This window comes from Eleutherodactylus coqui, chromosome 2, assembly GCF_035609145.1.
Source record: "Eleutherodactylus coqui strain aEleCoq1 chromosome 2, aEleCoq1.hap1, whole genome shotgun sequence".
Lineage (NCBI taxonomy): Eukaryota > Metazoa > Chordata > Amphibia > Anura > Eleutherodactylidae > Eleutherodactylus > Eleutherodactylus coqui.
The window spans coordinates 243115922-243133917 of NC_089838.1; the positions used below are offsets into that span (position 1 = coordinate 243115922).

Sequence of the window (17996 nt, forward strand, 5' to 3'; positions counted from 1 at the left end):
TGTGGCATAAATGAGAACCTTTGTTTGGAAAAAGAAAAAAACAAAACACTGTATTAGGCCTAATGCACACAGCCAGATTTCCGCCGCGTTTCACTGCAGCTATTAGGTTCTATTGAACCTAATAGCTCAATGTACATGCTGCGGAATTACCCGCAGCATGTCCTATTTTGCTGCGGGTATACGCACGGACGGCTTCCATTGTAGTCAGTTGAAGCCGCCTGTCACGCTATACTTCCGCTGTAGCACAGTGGAAGTATAGCGTGAATACGTGCCCTTCCGGCCACGTCATGTGGTACGGCCGCCGCGGGTCATGCGCTGTACTGCACATGCGCTGGAGTGTCATGCAGGACTTCAAGCGGCAGATCCAAAGGTGAGTATGGGGTCTTTGGGGGGGCGCCGTTGTAGACTCCGCTGCGGTATTCCGTTTGTGGAGCCCGTCACGGCCGTGTGCATAAGGCCTTAAAGCATTAAAACCTCATACCATATGTAAAACATGGTAAGGGTAGTATCATTTGGTCTGATTGGCTGTATCTGAATTTATACCTGCAAATTCTGAGGGGAAATGTCAGGATATCTATCCATGAGCTGAATCTCAAGACAAGAGTCATGCAGCAAGACAAGGACCCAAAGCACACAAGTCATTCAACAAAAGAATGGTTAAAGAAGAATAAAGTTAGTTTAGCTGTAATCCTATATAAATGTCGTGGAAGGACCTGAAGCAAGTAGTTCATGGGAGGAAACCCTCCAATGCTGAGATTTAATTTGAAGCTCCTGGGCCCCAATTCAAAACTTTGAGAGGCTTCATGGGTCCCCTAAGGCTCCCCGGCCCGGGTGCAACCGCATCCTCTATAGTAACGCTATTGCTCCAATGTAACAGAAGCTGTTTTGTAAGGGGGAATGGGCAGGACTAATCAACAATTAGAAACTTTTAGATGCAGTTATTGCTGTACAAGGGGGGGCACACCAGATACTGAAGGCAGAGCTTCACCGACTTTTGTCACTCACCAACATATACAATTGGATCATTTTCCTTGATAAATAAATGACCAAGTCTATTATGTTTTACTCATGTGTTTGATTTGGTTCTTTTTACCTACTTTTAGGAGTTGTGTGAAAATCTAATGTAGTTTTAAGTCAAATATAAGTAGAAACATGAAATTCTGAATGGTGCAAAAACTTTAAAGCATCACTATATGTAAATGCTGCCAGGACTCACAGAAAAAGCCTGTGGGCCCTACTGCTCAGGACTCCCATCCATCAGCTGATCGCCCAGTTCACTGAGTGCAGCGGGCTGGGCATCGTCATCAGTGGGAGTGCTGCCTTAACTCCAATTTGAAATGTCCAGTCCATGAGTGAAGCATGAAGTGTAGGAGAAGCCTGTGCTCCCACGCCCTGCGGAGACCACGGACTACGTCCAGTCGGTGTCAGTGGGCTGGACAATCAGCTAATGGACAGAGGTCCTGAGGGGTGGACCCCTGTCATCAGCTACTGATGGCCATCCGTTAAAAAAAACCGAAACTGGCAACAGTGTAGTGCAGTGGCAAAGCTTAGCAAGCAAGATCAGAAGCACAGGAGACTAATGGCATCACAAAGATGGAAAACCAGATAGACTCAACTGGCAGAGTTGATCCATAGAGATGAGTCTAAATACAGCGCCCAGCACTCTATATAGGCTGTTGGAGAGTAACGCAGATTGATCTTTAGACTTGGACCTGCCAATCAAGCCCTGACAGCCACCTCCGTAAACACGTAAGCAGCTTGAAGAGATGCACACACCAGAGTACATGATGCCGGATGGCTATATGCTTTGCCCACATGCCACTCAACAAGCTCCCCAATACCACTGTTGTCAAGGTATCGGTGCCTAACCCCATACAGTCATAGGAGTGCAGACAAAGTGCAATACATAAACTGATCCAAGAAAGTTGTCAGTCTCTGTGTGGGCAGGAAGCAAGACCCCCAGGCTTTCTCTATGCATTTACACAATACTTTTATATGAAAACACTGAATCGAATACTGGGAGATAATACACCATGGGTGAACTATAACAGAGCTGCTTCAACAATACCCATTTTTGGATATTCTATTAATTGCCTCTACAGAATAGAACACAAGTGGCTGTGGGGTTTTTCAATCCCCCTCCCGTATGGCCCTCAGTTTTGATTTGCAGCAGTTGGGCTTTTCAGCACATAACACAGGACACACTTGATAAAATCTCATCAAAGTTCTCCGAGTCGGCGTGCTGAGAAATTTACTGACCAGGCTGCCAGACACAGATGAGCTGGTATAGTTAGTGCCCTCATTTCTCTTCTTCATTGTGGTTTCTTTCATTCAAATGACTCTATAAATGGAAGTAGTTTATCTGCAGCCCTCACAAAGAACAGAGCGTTTTATCTTTAGGCAAGTGGATGGTATTCTTCTCTCCACCTTACAACATTTGGAAGACAAATAAGAGAAGGATTGTTCTGGAATTTAGCGGCTTTCATGAATTAAAGATTCACATGTCTTGTGTGATCTCATATAGCCATCATTTGTGTACAGGGACACATTCATGGCACTTACAAAATGCTTTTCTAAACTTTTAGTATAGTACTGTTCCTCTTCAATTTGTAAGTAGAATGAAAGGAGGATTCCATCTGCTTATAAAATCCACATCCCACTTCCTGGAGTAACCTCCATTAATGGAGACCACTACCTGCATTTCTATGGTAAAGTGAATGTCACCGCTTCCATTTTCAATAGACTAATATTATATTTTCATATCATATGGAAATTTGGCACTGCAAATAAAAAAAAATGTTTTTTTTCATATGAAGGACATGAAAGTTGTAGCAGAGATCTCCAAAGATGAATCTGACATCCTTCTATAAAGGTTGGACTAACAGTCTCTAATACAAGCTGCAACACCGCCATTTGTTACAGTGAAATGTGGGGTGCTTTCAACTGTTCTGTCCTCGGCTGTGATGTTGCATGTAGTGCACCCCCATAAAGTTCAAAAGAACTTGTGGTTTATTTGTTTCAAAGCATGACAAGTTTTCATCTTAACACAGAGGCAACACACTTGAATTGTTACTCCTGGTAGTAGCTGAAACACACTCTCCTACTCATGTCAACTTTACTGGACTTTGGTTACTCATGGATATGTCTGTTACTTCTGCACCACTCATCTTCTCCACAGTTGGTCCCCTGTTCAGCTGGTCCCTGATGGCTTCATTGAGATAGTTTCCTTTGACCTTCTTGCAAGGTCAGTCCTACTAGGTATAGTCAGATTGAGCACCCGTAGTGCCGATGGCATACAGCTGGCCTCACTGTCCTTCCTGCCAACAAACAGAGGTAGTTCTATGTTCCAGCTGTTCTTCTGGGGATCAGTCACTAGGCCACACTATCTTCCAGGCCCAACCTGCCTCATTGCAGGTCTTACTACTTTGTAAGCTCACTCTGCGCTGCTCTCACAAGAAGAGGTCCAGACTATATAACCCTGACTCGTCCCCCTTCTTTACACAGACTAGACAATCTTCTCTCTCGCTTGTTTACCAGCTTAATCAGCAATTAAACAGTTTGCACAACATTACACCGCATTGACCCCTCTCTGCATCTTGCCACTCCTTTACAAGGGTTTAGGTCTATTTAGCCACAAGAGTATAGGTTATTTTAGACTAGCCAATTCTTGTTTGAGCAAGAGAATGTTGCCGCTAGCTCGTTTGCTCCTGGGCAGCCTGTTTAGACAGGCAGCTACATAGTTAGCTCTTCAAACGAGAATCGTTCAGTCTTTCACATTCACTGTATAAGCAAATGAGGGACTGAACGATTGCTGTTTAAATCGAGCAGTAAGTGAACGAGCCAATGATGGCTTTTATCCCTGCATAAAATGAACGACGAACGAAAAGTCAATGATCATCACTCACCATTTAGACTGAACAATTACCTTTCACTTCCATTCGTTTGAACAATAATCATGCTGTCTAAAAGCACCTTTAGTGCTGTTAGGTACAGGCTCGCAGAAATTATTCCATTTCAAAGCATATAACTGGTACGGTTGAGGTAAGGTCTCCTTGCAGGCGAAATCTTCCACGGGAAACTTGTAGGCTTTGCTTTGCAGAACCCTTACCCATTTCAGCATGACAAAGTCTTGCCCAGGAGCCATGGGGGGCCCATAAGGCCTCTCTTCTCCATATAGGGAGCCCAGTACTATGAATAAAGCATTATAGTTGGGGGCCCCGTTCCAGGTTTTGCATTGGGGCCCAGGAGCTTCAAGTTACACCTCTGCTCCCAGACAAACCATGAAATAGTCTTCCAGTATATTTTTAGTTACCACTAGATGGTAAAGTTGGAATTGTCATTTTAGAGAATGCTTTCCGCTACTGAGCAGTTTAACGGCATTGTGTTGTAAACCTCTCCTGCTTACTGTTGATGGCGGACGTGGTCATAACAAGGGTACTGGTGTACCTTGTCGACACCAGAAGTGGTGGGTGTCAACAAGGCTAAGGCTGTTTGAGAGCTAGGTGATGCCCCCTCTTCCTGATTGGCTGGACAGCTTGCTCCAGCTCTTCGGCCTCTCAGGTCCAAGCACTCTGTTCGCCCTTCTCGCTCCTGGCGGTCCTTGGGCTCTTGGGTCTCCCTTCTTGCTCCTCTCATCCTCTGCCTCTGGGAGACGCTCTCTGCATTTCTGGTTGGAAGGCCGCGGCATTGGTAATAGCTGGACGGCGGGCGGTCGTCCTGCGCTGCTCATAGCTGCTGCTTCTCTCCTCTTAGTGTGCCCATAAAACTGGGCACGCTGTCTGCACGGGTTCGGTAACAGCTTGGCAGTGGTGGCTGACGAGGTGGGGGGGAAAGGATGTTACACGGGCAGCAATCTCCTAGCAGCGTGGGGATTTATTTTTGCCTGGGATGGAGGGTTAAGATTAGTTTCAGTGTTAGGCTTAAATTATTTGCTGAAAAAGCGCCTCCGTCCCCCGGCGCACACAGCTAAGCATTTAAAGCTACTAATTTAAGCCTAACACTGAAACTAACCCTAACCCTCTATCCCAGGCAAAAATGAATCCCCACGCTGCTGGGACCTTGCTGCAGGCAACCAATCAGCAGCAGGCGATTACAGCCTTCACTACGCCTCCACCCATACTTGTGGTGGAGACAAGATACACCAGTACGGATCACAAATATGTTGGAAACTTTTATAGATTGTGTTTCCGTATCCTAATAATAATTTAATACAACAAAACAAAAAATAAAACTAAGTTTTGTTTTGGCTTCCAGTGGCCAACCATAGGCAGACCTTTTCAACTTGGTACGTTCTTCGGAGTGTCTGCTGCTCCTCCACTTTTCTGCATTTTATTAAAAACACTCTACAAGGGCAGAAATTTGATGAACTAACGTGTTTAAAAGGTGGAATCATAGTGATTTACTAATATGTACTTATTCTTGCTCGTCCTTTACCATTGTATGAGTTCCATAAACTTTTCGGGGCCACAGGGAATTCTAATTCCCTGTCATCCCACGTATTTGTCAGCAAAATCTAGAGTGTATATTTTTTATTTTTTGGCTAGCCTGTGTTTGTTGTTTGGGGCTTTGTAGAAAATATGAATTCTCTGGAGCTTCCCCGTCGTTTTATAAGAACAGTCTTTCTTTTTTTTTTGCTGCTAAAGGGAGTGATTCTGGAAGTCAGTAGAAATCAATAAATTGCTTTATTTGTGTAGGTTGAACAAAGGCCTAAAACTATAAAGGAATTTAGTTTTTTTTGTCTCTGCACTGAGCCGAGTTATTGAATTTCATCAGGGCACATCATCTTGATGAGTATATTGCTCTTTTCGAGATGCCTAACTTCAGCTTTCATAGAAAGTATTGCTTTATCTTTTTAGTCTTCTGCTTCTGTTTCACCAAAGCATTTTGATGATTATGAATGTTTTTATGTCTAGTGCTTATGCATACCTTTTATTATGTACAACATGGAAGGCTAAAACCTGTATTAGGATAGGTTTATCTGAAGGTGTAAATATCTCCTTAAAATAGCGCTTCCTCCTTTAACCGCTTTGCCTGCAATACGCCTTTTTACTGACCTCCCTAATGGGCTTTATAACTGTACATTGTCATTTTAAGGCAACGGCTTGACTGACTACTGACAGCCAGGCTCCTGCTTTCACAGCCAGGAATAGAGAAACCTCAGATCCTGGCAGTTTAACCCCTTACATACCACAATGCAGCAACTGCAGCAAGTTGGCAGATAACAGAGGGGGAGGGAACTCTTTCTGACACCGATTAGCACTCTGCAGTGCGATCGATCGCAAGATACCAATGTGTTCCCATGGCAGTCAGAAGCCTAACAAAGGCCTGCATGTAACTCTGCCTATTAGGCCCCGCCTCCTGCAGAGGCAAATAGGCTGCTTTCATAGTCTTAGAAGAATGCATTTCAAGTTCCCTTTAAGGGCTAAAAAAATAGTGCCAAAAATATTTCAATAAAGTTTAATTAAAAGAAAAAAAAAATACACTTAAAGGGGTTGTCCGGCCAGAAACATTGCATGTCATTACTTCTGTTTGCCCATTTCCATGCACTTTGCTTCATTTTCCATGCACAATGTATATTACAAACAGAAGTTTTGGACTTACCTGAAGGGGTGCCCCCCCCCCCCTGTGTTGCTCCTCCGTCGTCCCTGGTTACCACAAGAATCTTCTCCTTGTCGGGCCGCAGCAGCTCTTGTCGGCGCGGGAACGAGCCTCTTCTCATCCACGCATGCGCAGTTCTTCTCTCTGCAGTCCGGACCGATATACGATCTCCTTGTGTGCAGGGGGGGGGGGGGGGGGGGGGGGAGGATGGAAGAGCGAGGAGCAGGAACTGAGCTCCTGCCCCCTCTCTGCCTCCTCTCCGCCCCTCTGCACTATTTTCAATGAGGAGAGGCGGGATGGCTTAGCCCCGCCCCCGTCCCACCTCTCCTCTGAAAATAGTGCAGAGGAGGCAGAGAGGGGTCGGGAGCTCAGTTCCTGCTCCTCGCTCTTCCATCCTCCCCTCCCCCCCCCCCCCCCCCCCCCCCCCCTGCAAACAAGGAGATCGTATATCGGTCCGGGCTGCATATTTCCTTTTTCAGCCGCAGTTCTCCGGCGCATTCAGCCAATCAGCTGGCTGGAATCGGCACCACGTGACTACACAGCGTGCACGCGGATTGCCTTCAGCAGCCGTGTGCACTACACACTGCAGTTAAGCAGACGTGCACTACACACTACACTTAAGCAGCACGGGGTTAGGTTTAGGGTTAGGTTTAGGGTTACCTAACCCCAACCCTAACCCTAGACCTAACCCCAACCCTAAACCCTAACCCCGCTGCTTAAGTGTAGTGTGTAGTGCACGTCTGCTTAACTGTAGTGTGTAGTGTACACGGCTGCTGAAGGCAATCCGCGTGCATGCTGTGTAGTCACGTGGTGCCTATTCCAGCCAGCTGATTGGCTGAATGCGCCGCGCCGGAGAACTGCGGCTGAAAAGGGTAATATGCGTCCGGGCTGCAGAGAGAAGAACTGCGCATGCGCGGATGAGAAGAGGCTCGTCCCCGTGCCGACAAGAGCTGCTGCGGCCCGACAAGAAGAAGCGAAGATTCTTGTGGTAACCAGGGACGACGGAGGAGCAACATGGGGGGGCGGGGGGGGGGGGCACCCCTTCAGGTAAGTCCAAAACTTCTGTTTGCTTCATTTTCCATGCACAATGTATATTACAAAGTGCATGGAAATGGGCAAGCAGAAGTAATGACATGCAATGTTTCTGGCTGGACAACCCCTTTAAGCAAAACAGTTTTTTAATGGTTAAGATACACACACACACACACACACACACACACACACACACACACACACACACACTTAAAACATTAGACATTTTATGTGCTTTTATTGTGTAACAGTAGTAAAAAATAAACAAATCTATATAAACTTGGTATCGCAGTAATCGTGCCCATCCAGAAAGTTTATCATGATATTTTTACCAAATGGTTAACCATTGTAAAAACAAAACCAAAAAACAATGGCAGAATTTCTGGACGTATTTTACATCCACCCCGCCCCCCCAAAATTGTAACAAAAGTTTTACAGCAGCTGATCTGTATCCCAAAGTGGCGCCATTGAAATATACAACTCGTCCCAAAAACAACGCAAGCCCTTATACCGTTGTGGCAACAAGTTATGGGTCTTGCAATGCGACAATATAAAAATCACTTGGATCTTAAGGCACAGAATAGGCTGGTCACACAGGGGTTAATTGAGGGCGTATGAAGTTCAGAGCCCCATAGGTAGCAAACCACAATGGATGTTTATCTCTGCTTAAACGTTTTTAAATTAAAACCCCAAATGCACTCTCCGTAATGTTGTTGTTGTTCTCTATCACCTTTCAGGTACGCTGGGCAGAGCAGCAGGTGGCGAAGAAAAGGAGGAAAAGAGACATTTTTACAGAACCAACCGACCCCAAATTTCTCATGCAGTGGTATTTGGTAAGTATGTTAAGGTTCTAGTAAAGTCCCCTGGTGCAAGCACTAAGTCATGACTGACTCCTAGTGTGACGGCTTCCGCAAGTGGAGGATAAATCACAGCACGCTCCATTTTTCCGTGGATTCCACACAGACGGCTTCCATTGAAGTCAATGGAAGCCGTCCAATCCACGGCCCTTTTGCAATGCAATTGCGGAAAGGTCGCAGATTCCGCGGGAAAAGCGGGAGTTTTAAAAAAAAAAGTCTGTACTGCGCATGTCTGACGGCTTGCCGTGCGGACCATACACAGTACAGAGTGAAGACTGAAAGAAGCGGTATGCACGGGCGCCACTGCTCATAGGGCGAGATTCCACATGCGGAATCCAGCCTTGCCATGTGCAGCCTGCCATAAGGGTAATCTCATGGATAGAAGCCCTCTACATGCCATGTAAGACCTTAAAGCGTATGTGAGTTTTCAAATAATTTTCAAAAGCAACCCAGGACATCATTGACCTCTGCTTTACTGCGGTTTGCACCCAGTTTAGCGCTATCAATTCAGTTTTCCATGTACATTTTCCGGTTTTTCTGCCACCCTGCTGTTTGGAATCCACATACATGTGGGAGACAGGTCCTAAGCAGCCAGTACTGTACTGGCCAGGACTTTCTTTCTCACACTTCCCAAGCTGCCTTGAACAGTCCTGCTCCAATCAGCTGCAAGGCAACATCTGAATGTCTGCCTCTGCCCCTCTGGTGCATATAGTAACTAGCAGTGACCCCATGTCCCTGTTACTAGAGAAGTCAAGTGCCTAACAGACAGTGGACTGGAGAAGTGTTGGAGGGGAGACCCCTAGTGGCAGGCACTTCAAACTTGACTTTCAGTGGTAAAATAAAAAAAAAATGCAAATCTATTCTAAGATTGATGGTGTACATATAGACTGTTAGATGAGCAGAAGTTGTTTGAAAAGCTGGTGTCCATTTAAAGGCGGTTGAGTCTTCACAGATAACTTACATATGTCGTATTTTGTCTTTCATATTTTCAGTAGTAAAAATATGGATGCAATACAGTTGTAAAATCTGTCAATCCTATGGCATCCAATGAAGCATGCTGTGTGAAAGCGAGAAATTCCACAGTCCATAGAGTAATCTGTATTCTGGACCTCCTCTACATGGGTAGAATAGGAATCCTGAATCGTGTGACAGAGTTCTACATTTCTTAGCTTTTAGAATGAGATTTCTAGTTACTTCTTCCTTTCTTCAGACTATCTTGGTGTACCAACTATTTTCTCACTCTGTACCATATGCTTTGTGAAATATACATATTCTCATTTGCACATACAGTGCAATAGAAGAGCTCAACCTTTTTGCCTATGAAAGAGTACCGGTATAATGACTGAAGTAATCTGGGATCACGTTGCATTTATTTGGGCCTGCTATGTCGAGGTTATTAGTTAATAATAATTACTTGTTGCCTTGTGTGTCCACCTATTTGTCGCTTCTACCAGGTACGGTTGCGTTTATATGCCCTGACTTAAATTTCTGACAAAGTAGCAAGAATTTAACTCTCAAAGGTTGAACTCCGATCATAAGATACCTACTAGTGAGAAGTCTCTAAACCACTGACTTTGCACTTGTGCTGCCAAAAATATTGCTTATAAGAAATATGCTTATCCCCTCAGAGACGGCAGAGCCATTGAATGCAAATTTTTATTTTTAAGTTTTTCCCATTAAAATGAAATTACGCTTTGTGCCTTATCCTTTGTGATTACTATGCCAACATTGTAAGCTTTCCTAGGAGAACTGAAAACATCTGGCTTGCAGAGATGTCAGGTTAAATTAGGTTAAAGAACTGCAAGTTTCATGTAAAGCAGTATGCAAGGAAAAAAAAAAATCCTGCTACTAGATGTACTAGTGCTATGTATGTTTCCAGTGTTACTCCTTTGTGGATCTAAATCCTTAATCCATAAAGACTTGCATCAATACTCATCTTTGACAACCTGGTGTATAGTCTTGACTAAAGACCCCAATACACAAAGAGAAAAGTTGGTCCAAGATCACCAATTTTGGCAAGCCTGGCTATTTTACAGTATCTGTTTGGGTCCCTCCAACTCAACTCCAACAAATAATGTTAGGGGAAGGAAGGATCGGGCATGTTGAATTTTTATATGCCTGATCCTTTTTGTTCTCGCAAGAGATTAGCTGCTGCCACAGGTGTCTGTCAGTGGCTTAAATGGGTTATCCAGAGATTGAAATACCTGAACCAGTCCAAAATAGCAATGCTGACTCCACTTTCAGCCCTTTATTGACATAGATCACATGGCATGGAGCTCCTTACATACCATCCCATTGATGCAATCACAGGGAGCAGCACTCTTCCCTATCACAGCTGATGCAGAGACAGAAAAGGGAGCCGATTTAGGTATTGAAATGAGCCACTAAGCCCAGTACTCTGCAACAATGTCCATAACACTGGGAAGTTGGGAGAAGCAATATACCATGTTACCTGATGTTGAAACTGGGCCAGAAGTGGAGATGTTGAATCGGGTATTTCAAGCTTTGGTTAAACACTCTGTCCCCCGTACACAGTAGGGAAAAAGTTGAACCAAAATTTCAGTCTTCAGTGCCTCTGGCCAACTATCATATGCACATAGTGGCCTTCCAACTCTATCCAGACAGTAGTCATGTGTGTGAGGGGGAGACAGTCGTTGCCCGAACCTTTGATGCATAGTTCGATTACTTACAGTTTTTTCCATGGAAAGTTGGGGGTTATGTTGACCTTAGTTAATGACTTACAAACTTTTTTCGATTTACATTTTTAAAGCATGTACAACTCTAAAATGCCATAAACTCCCAATATATGAGGTCCCTGGCTCAAGGGGACTTGATGCATGGCTTTAAAGTGCATTGTTCAAGTTCACGCTTCATAAATTGGGGTATGAATTTTTAGCTTGCCTGCTCAGCAGCTTTTCTCCTATCAAGACATACATTCATATTAAAAATACTATTAACTTAATGTTCAGGATGACTCCCTCCAGCAGTAATGGGATTAAAATATGATCTGTCCCTTTGATGAGCGTGGCATGTTTTAATCGATAGAGCATTTTCCCTGCAATCCCTCTCTAACCTTGAAAATTAGAAGAAAATGTATTGTTGCGTTATTGGTATTTTTATTGTATCTAATCACAAAGCGTCTAAGATTTCAATCCTTTATTAAGAATATTTGCTTTTGGTGTTTAAATATAATTTTAACCTTCGACCAAAATAGAGAGAATTTATGTGTATGGAGAAGTGCGGTCAAGTCTGCTATTCAGTTAACTGTCCAATAGCCCAGCATTGTCAGAACCATTAGTATTGGCAGGTATTGCAGCTTTTAAGAGGCTTGACAGGCTAAATCAAATTTCAAGATTTCATGAATTACTGGACCATAATCCGCACTTAATACCCTAGCCGCTTCAATTTTGTTAACGTATTCTGTGAACTTTGTGCCCGAGTTTAGTAATATCATTTTTTATCTTTCAGTATGATCCAAACCGTCATGATTTGCATGTGAAAGAAGCATGGGCTCAAGGTTACACTGGGAAAGGCATCGTGGTCTCCATATTGGATGATGGCATTGAAAAGAACCATCCAGACTTGCAAGGAAATTATGTGAGTATATAGTATAGAGGATGATCTCCTAAGAACATGTAATAGTCATGTTCTATTGCAGTGTTGGAACGCTGGAGGTTCCCATCATGGCTTGTGTTGGGGATATAAGCACTGTAGCATCTCCCTCAGTTTTTCTATGCTGTGCCAGCTTTTCTTCCTCCACCTTCCCAATCCATAGAGGTTTTTGGCAAGGATGCCATCTGCCCCCTACTTTTAAAGGGAATCGGTCACCCATTCTGCAGGCAGCACGGTTTACAGAGCAGGAGAGTGAGGAGGTTTGTTGGAAAATATTCAGTACAAATTGTAAACTTTCAATTTGTCGGTCCAGCGGGCGGTCCGGTCAGTGACTGACAGCTATTTCTGCATGCACACTCACACAGAGATGGCTGTCAATCACCGATGAGACCACTCATTTGACTATTAACCCCTTAGAGATATGACCTATTTTGGTCCTAAGAACACAATGATTTTTGGGGGATTTCAGTCTCCATTTTTTTCAACGGCCATAATTTTTTTTTTTTTTTTTAAACCTTTCCATGGCCATATGAGGCCTTTTTTTTCTCCCCCTTTTTATACAGTGGTAAAACTGCAGGATAAATGGCATGATACATTTTTTTCCGCAGTTTGGTAGGATTACAAGAACACCAAAATATTTATTTACTTATAGGTTTTTCCACTTTTTCACAATTATACACCCCCACCCACCTCCCCTTTTTAATTGTTTTATTTTTTTGTATCTCTGCATTTAAACTCCCCTATAATTTTTTTTTAACTTAGTGGATGGAGCTCTGTGAGTATTTGTTGCGTGATGAGCTGTAGTTTTTTTCAGTACTGTTTTGGGGTACATGTGGCTTATTTGATCGGTTTTATTGCATTTTTTAGAGGCAAAATTAGCACAAAAAAAAATTTAATTACTAAATGTATTTTTTTTTTCACTACATTTTTTAAGCCTCTGTGAAGGACTTATACTTGCACTCCTATGAGTTCTCTGATAATGCATTGCAGTATAGAAGTATTACAATGTATTATCGCTATTCATAGCGATTACAGGCCATGGCAGGCCCAGACTCCATTGTCTGGTTGCCATGGCAACCCGTTATACCTCTGCAACTACATGGGGGAGGGCCCATGATGTCACAGAGGAAACGCCCTCCTTTTGTGAACACTTTTCAGATTGTTTTCGTCTGCTGCGGACTTGCCGGCCAGCGCACATGCGTGGTACAGATGTGACCGCACCGTCACTAGGCAATGACTCGAATCCCGTGGCCTTTTCTGCAATGATGATTGCGGAAGAGCCGTGGGTTGAACGGCTTCCATTGATTTCAATAGAAGTTGTCCGCACGGAATCCGGATGAAAATAGAGCACGCTGCGATTTTTCTCCCACGAGTGATGAGCATAGAACCCTGCTTTTATTTTGCATGCTTGGGGTGGTATTTGCCGCCGGGTCCGGAGGTGGACGCCTGCTCCAGACTCGGCAATGCTGATCCAGCAATGTGCATTTGGCCTTCTTGTTCATCACTGCGTGTTAATTCTACAGTGGGTTCGGTGTGGGTTTTGTGACCCTTGTGGGAGGAATGTATTAAAATCTCATCCAAATGGCTTGTGCAGAAAACGCGCAGCATTTATGTTCCATATGGATATACCCTTGCATTGGCTCAGTATGTAAGTATTGTTATATATGTCTATACTGACCTCTGTACAGCATTGGATGGCTTGATTTCCTCTTCTAATTGTGTATATCCATATCAAGTATGCAGAATGTGCCGGCTGTGGGGGAAGAATGCCACAGCAACAAGCTGTAATTTGCATGTCACAAATTTCTATGCAGAACCTTTGTTTTTCCGTGTCTTCTGTGACTAATTGATGACATTGCAGCTTTACAGACAAATTAGTGAAGTGACATAGAGTTTGAAATAATCTCTTAGACCGGATTTATATTTTAGCTCTGCAGAAGAGAACGGTCTCCCTCATTAGACACATTATGAAATTCATCAGTCAGCGTAATAAACTGCAATCGTTTTGTAATAATGGCCAAACGTTAGGCGAAGACCATGATTCATCTTATACTTGAAGATTTGTAAGGAAGAGTCTTAAGGTTCTGGTTAAATTAGTGCCCAGTTAGTGACACCCCCACCTCCTTCAAGGGGGCACTTTTATCTCTTCAAAAGGAATAAGCCAAAAGTAGATGTTGAACTTTTGAGTCATTTAATTCTTCGTGATCTTTCTCTAACTGGTCTGGAGTCCTACAAAGAAAGCTTAATGGAGAAGTTAAAGGGGAGCTAAAAGAAAATCGGATACACCCACGATGGCATGACTTAAAACAAAAGTAGAAGATTGTACTCATCTACACTTAAATTGGAATAGTCTTGTTTGCAAGCAGATGGCCTTTAACCCTTTCCAATCCAATATGTATCCGGGTTTTCCTGGGGGGCTTACTCTTTTTTTTGCCGTTATACAACGGCGCTATATGCTGGATAAAGCCAGTACTGCATGAGGTGTCACGTTGGATAGGATCCGACAGCAGAGAAGCTGGCAATATACAGGAAGAGAACCCCGACGGATGTCTACCAACATCGGAGCTGTACTGCCTTAAATCATAATGTCTTCAGAGGTCAGACAGTGGATTGGAAAGGGTTAAAGGGTATACCCATCCAAAATGGAAAATTGTCTTGGGAAGGGGGAAGGGGGGGGGGGGGGGGAGGTTATGGAATCACAATCGAAAGCAGCAGCCTAAGTTTGATAGTTGTGTTTACTTTCAGAAATATTGATATTTTTTTTTTATATTGTAGTGGCTATTTTTGCAGTGCAGCCATATTGGTTGACACTTTTGAATTGACTCCTTAAACTGTGGCCCATCATTTTGTTGAGTCTTATATGCCAACCATGCATTGTTTTTTCTCTCTCTGGTGTTGTTGGAAACTCATGCCAGAACTGATCATATAGTTTATGGGATTGTTCATGACATCCAGCACCTCGATTTAATGCCAGATGTCTCCCTGTGCCAAACAGTAAAACGATTCATGTAATGTTTTTCTGGCTGGCTGTGAACGCCAGACACAAAAGTGTCATCAGTTGTGTCCGGCTCAAAAATAAAAGGACTCGCTGAACACATCTGATATACTTGACCCCAGCCTTAGTATATCTTATTGACGTTTTATTGTTTTTAGGCGGGAAGCTGTCTTAAAAGTGCCAGTCGAATGGCTGCCATTCCCATTGGTGCACATTGTAAATGTAACTTCACTGGCTGGCAGGGGTTGACATATGCCCTCTCCTTTTAAAATGAGCCTATGTACCTGCGAAATTTGATTTGAAAATTGTTTCCCATTGTTTGCAAATCGTCAGAAAGGAATTATCTGGCCAAGAAGAGTCACACTTGTTCGTGAGCTTCCGAATGAACAACACTGCTTCTCTCTTGATAAATAGGGATTCCTGGGTAAGAAGATGCATTTTAGCTGCCTATCAAGTGGTGTTTAGCTTGGCAGTGTAGGAATCGGCATGACTCTTCTCGGCCAATTTACGGTTTTCTGCTCATTTTGCATGCAACGTGTATAACTTTAAAACCTGATTGTGGAGGCAAAGTAACGTTAGACGTCTTTGAACCCTTAAGAATTTTCTATATTTCTGCTTATATTTAACCTAAAACTACATCACATTTTCACACAAGTCCTAAAAGTAGATTTAGAGACCCAAATGGGTTAAAAATATTAGACTTGGTTATTTATTAAAGAAAATGATGGATCATTGCATGTCTGTGAGTGATAAAAAGTATGTGAACCTTTAGGATAAGCAGATAATTTAAAAGTAAAAATTAGAGTTTGGTGTTTACAATCAATGTGGTGACTATCAAATATGAGTGGGCACCCTGTATTATTTAAAGAGTAGGGATATATCAAAGTCTGATCTTCACAACATGCTTAAGGCCTCATGTCCACGGGTAAATTAATATTTAAAATCCGCATCGTTTTTCTCGCACGCGGATCCGCGCCCCATAGGGATGCATTGGACACCCGCAGGTAGTTAAATACCTGCGGATGTCATTTTTACCTTCAGGCGCAGATCCGCGTGCGGGAAAAAATCCGGATATGCTCCATTTTAGTGCGTGTCTCCCGCAGGCTTCTATTGAAGCCTATGGAAGCCGTCTGGATCCGTGGAACACCCGTACCAAAATTAAAACTCACCTGTCCTGGACGCTGCAAGTCTCCCTTCCTTCCCGGCCGGATCTTCTTTCTTCGGCCCGGCGGATGTGCCCAGCCTCATGTCCGCGGGGCAGGAGGGACCCGCTATGGATTCCCCATGAAGAATCCGCAGCGGGCCTGATTTTTCCTGTGGACATAAGGCGTAAATATTTTGAGGCACAAACAAAAAATTTCTGAGGACCTCAGAAGAAGTGGTGTTGGTGCTCATCTGACTGGAAAAGGTTACACAACAATCTCTATAAAGAGTTTAGACGCCACCAACCCACAGTCAGACATGTTGTGTACAAACTGAGGAAATACAAGACCATAATAAAACTTCCTCAGGAGCGGTTGACCAATGATGATCACGCCAAGAGAAAGGCTTATAATAGTCCATGAGGTCACAAAGAAACCTAAGGCAACCTCTAAGTAACCAAAGGCCTTTTTAACATTAGCTAGTGTTAATGTTCATAAGTCCATCAGGACACTGAACAACAATGGTGTGCTTAGTAGGATTGCAAGGAGAAAGCTGCTGCTCTCTAAAAAGAACATTGATGCCAGTCTACAGATCATCTGGACAAGCTAGAAGGCTATTAGAACAATGTTTTGTGGACAGATGAACCCAAACTAGAACTTGTTAGCTTAAATAAAATGCATTCTGTTTAGGGAAAGAAAAACGCTGCATTACAGCATAAAAATCTCTTAAGGTATGTGAAGCACAGTAGTGGTAGTGTCATGGTTTTAGCCTGTCTTGGTGCATCTGGGCCACGATGGCTTGCCATCATTGATAGAACAATGAATTTTGAATTGTACTTGGAAATTCTGATGGAAAATGTCAGGACATCCATCCATGAACTGAATCTTAAGAGAAGATGAGTCCTGCAGCAAGACAACGACCCAAAGTACGCAAAGTTTTGCCCTTAATTCTCCAGAAAAGTTGTGGAAGGACCTGAAGCAAGCGGTTCATTGAAGGAGGAAATCAACCAACATGCAGATGTATTTTTTTCTTTAGCTTGACTCTTGGGCTGGCTGCACACCAACGGGTCGGATTCCGCACATGGGAGACCGCATGTCCCATTTAGACAGCTCTTTAAACCACTGCTAGGTTGTTAGCGCTCATGCGGAGCGTTGAGACAAGCAGATCACCGCTGGGTTCTCGCTCAGCATTTCATATTCTATGAGCATTTACACTGGGTGAGAAGTCAGCGATCCAGCGATGATTTTCATGCTGGTTGAAAGTGAGCGACCAATGAACTGTAAAGTAATAGTGCACGATGGCTGTGCATTTAGACGCCTAGAACATTGTGCAAATTTCTTCTTTTGAACAAATTTTGCACGATAATTGGCCCGTGTAAATGGCTCTTTAGACAGATCAAGAATCTCATGATAGCGAATGAGCTGGTGACATCATAACCCCTTTATTCGTGCTCGAGCGGCCCGTTTAGACTGCACAATTCTTGTTGAGAATCGTGCAGTTGACGTTCACTTATCGTGCAGTGTTTCATAGTCCTATGTGTAAACTGCCCAACAAGTGCTCGAGCCGGCGATGAGTTTTATCCCGACTGAAACCGAACAATTAAGGAGAACCTAACTATATTTTTATTTATTCGGTCGTTGGCTTGCATTTTACCTGAACAATTGTCATTGACATCCATTCGTTTTGCACGATTTTGTGAACAATAATCGCTTTGTCCAAAAGCACCATTTGCTGCATCTGTAACAGAAGAGAAGCTGTTT

At 43.5% G+C, this 17996-nt stretch overlaps 1 protein-coding gene across 2 annotated transcripts in view; it reads left to right on the forward strand.

Moving 5' to 3' along the window:
• The window catches only part of FURIN (furin, paired basic amino acid cleaving enzyme), a 216003-nt gene that overhangs the window by 139846 nt on the left and 58161 nt on the right, over positions 1-17996 (forward strand). For both annotated transcript variants that reach the window (XR_010790390.1, XM_066592733.1), the window contains exons 4-5: positions 8367-8462; positions 11955-12083. Coding sequence is in view for 1 of the 2 variants with exons in the window: in XM_066592733.1 (XP_066448830.1) it covers positions 8367-8462; positions 11955-12083 (225 nt within the window). In the remaining variant the exon portion in view is untranslated. The remainder of the gene's footprint in view (positions 1-8366; positions 8463-11954; positions 12084-17996) is intronic.